Source organism: Bison bison, unplaced genomic scaffold (genome assembly GCF_000754665.1).
Source record: "Bison bison bison isolate TAMUID 2011002044 unplaced genomic scaffold, Bison_UMD1.0 scf7180017860055, whole genome shotgun sequence".
NCBI classification, from domain to species: Eukaryota; Metazoa; Chordata; class Mammalia; order Artiodactyla; family Bovidae; genus Bison; species Bison bison.
In genome coordinates this window covers 13,707-15,312 of record NW_011490627.1, presented here as the reverse complement: position 1 = coordinate 15,312, position 1,606 = coordinate 13,707, and the positions used below count along the sequence as shown (strand labels likewise).

At 52.6% G+C, this 1,606-nt stretch overlaps 1 protein-coding gene across 1 annotated transcript in view; it reads right to left on the bottom strand.

Annotated features, from left to right (window-relative positions):
• Positions 1–6: 6 nt before the first annotated feature.
• Positions 7–1,606, bottom strand: part of LOC104982299 (zinc finger MYM-type protein 3-like) — a gene marked incomplete at its 5' end in the record, with an annotated part of 10,471 nt that continues 8,871 nt past the window's right edge. Inside the window, 3 exons of the mRNA XM_010831653.1 lie at positions 7–369; positions 480–597; positions 1,375–1,600. Coding sequence (XP_010829955.1) covers positions 177–369; positions 480–597; positions 1,375–1,600 — 537 coding nt within the window. The remainder of the gene's footprint in view (positions 370–479; positions 598–1,374; positions 1,601–1,606) is intronic.

Sequence of the window (1,606 nt, the reverse complement as noted above, 5' to 3'; positions counted from 1 at the left end):
AAGTGGTTTGGGAGAAGGTAAAAGCCAGGGATTCCTAGGGAAGGCAGGGAATGGATGAGTAGAAAAGGGCAGTCAGAGCCCTTCAGAATGAGTAGCATCGGTTCCTGGGCCTGTCGCCCTGTGGACGTGGCCATGGGACAGACGTCGTGGAAGATGGATACGGGAAGCATGTGGGCTCAGTCTAGGTCTTCCTCCCCGGGACGACCCAGCTCCTCATAAATCTCACGCACAGCCAGAATGCGATTGAGCATGCTCTCCAACATGCTGCGGTCCATGGGGATCACAGAATACCAGAGAGGTGACTCAGCAATGCAGGACCGCTCGGGTTGCAGGTAGAACACATCATTGCGCGTCCGGAGGCTTTCAGGACTGCAATGGTGGGGGCAGGAGGGGGGCAGGTGGACAGAGGTCAGTAACTGGGAGAAGTAGAGCCCGTGCGTCCCCAGGCTAATGCCATTCCTGCGAACCTGCCAACTCACCATTTTGAGAGATAGAATTCATAGAACTTGACAGGGCAGCGGAGGGGATTCATGCGGTTCTCACGCTGCTCTAAAATGGGGGCTTCATCATCTCTCTTCCGTTTCCCAGGACCTGTGTCTGTGGAGGAGGCAAATGACCTGGACTCATTAAAAGTGCAGTCTCAACGATGGATCTCCAAGAGCACAGTCCAGGGCACAGGTTGAAGGCCTCAGGATACAAAATGGGCTCATGGAGAAATAAAGGCAGAAGAGTCAGTCAGTCTCTCTGCACCAACTCAACATTCTGCAACGCGCTGCTCTGAAGGGTGCCCTGGTTCTCACTGTTAAAACACTCTCTATCATCTTCCCAAAGTTGATTTCCTAAAGAGGTGATCTCAGAAGTCACATGGACAAACTGACAAAACAGACCCTACTGTAAAATCAGGGCTGCTTTCTGGGACAAACAGTGATGGCTCCAGCACCCCACACATTAGTCCTGGTAGAGTCTCAGGTCCAAAAGGGACCTTGGGAACTGATTCCAGGGCCAGAATAGAAACCAAGGTACTGTGGCAGTTACGCCAAGCAGCAGAGCCATGGAAAGCCTGTCATTCACTCTTGTCAACTCCCCCTTCAGCCAAACACACCCAACAGCTTCCTACCTGTCCACCACACCTCCTAAAAAGTAAATTGCCCTGAAATGAGGAAAGGCAGGAAACAGGCAACTGGGTAACCTCCTATATGTGATAATCACTTCCCACCAGATTGAAAGACTGGTTGTTGTTCCTTTTTTCTGGAAACCAGGAATGGAAGGATAGGGAAGCTAGAGATAATGGAGAGGGCCAACCTGGTGGTATGGTGGGGCAGGGAAGGGGAAAGCAGAGGGAGAGGAAAAGCAAAGGCGGGGGCAGCATCATACCTCGCCCTTTCCTCTGGCGGACAGGAGCATAGTAGCGGATGCTCACCACCTTGGTGGTGCCCCGAGGGGTGGTACACTTGCGGGACTGCCGGACCACATTGGTGAAGGAGAGCTGCATGTGTTCCTCGGCTGTCTGAAGCCCAAAAAACTTAGTGTTGAAAAACATGAGGGTGTTGAGAAGGACAAAGGGCGAGTAGACCCCCAGCTGCTTACACTCCCAGAGGTGCTCTTC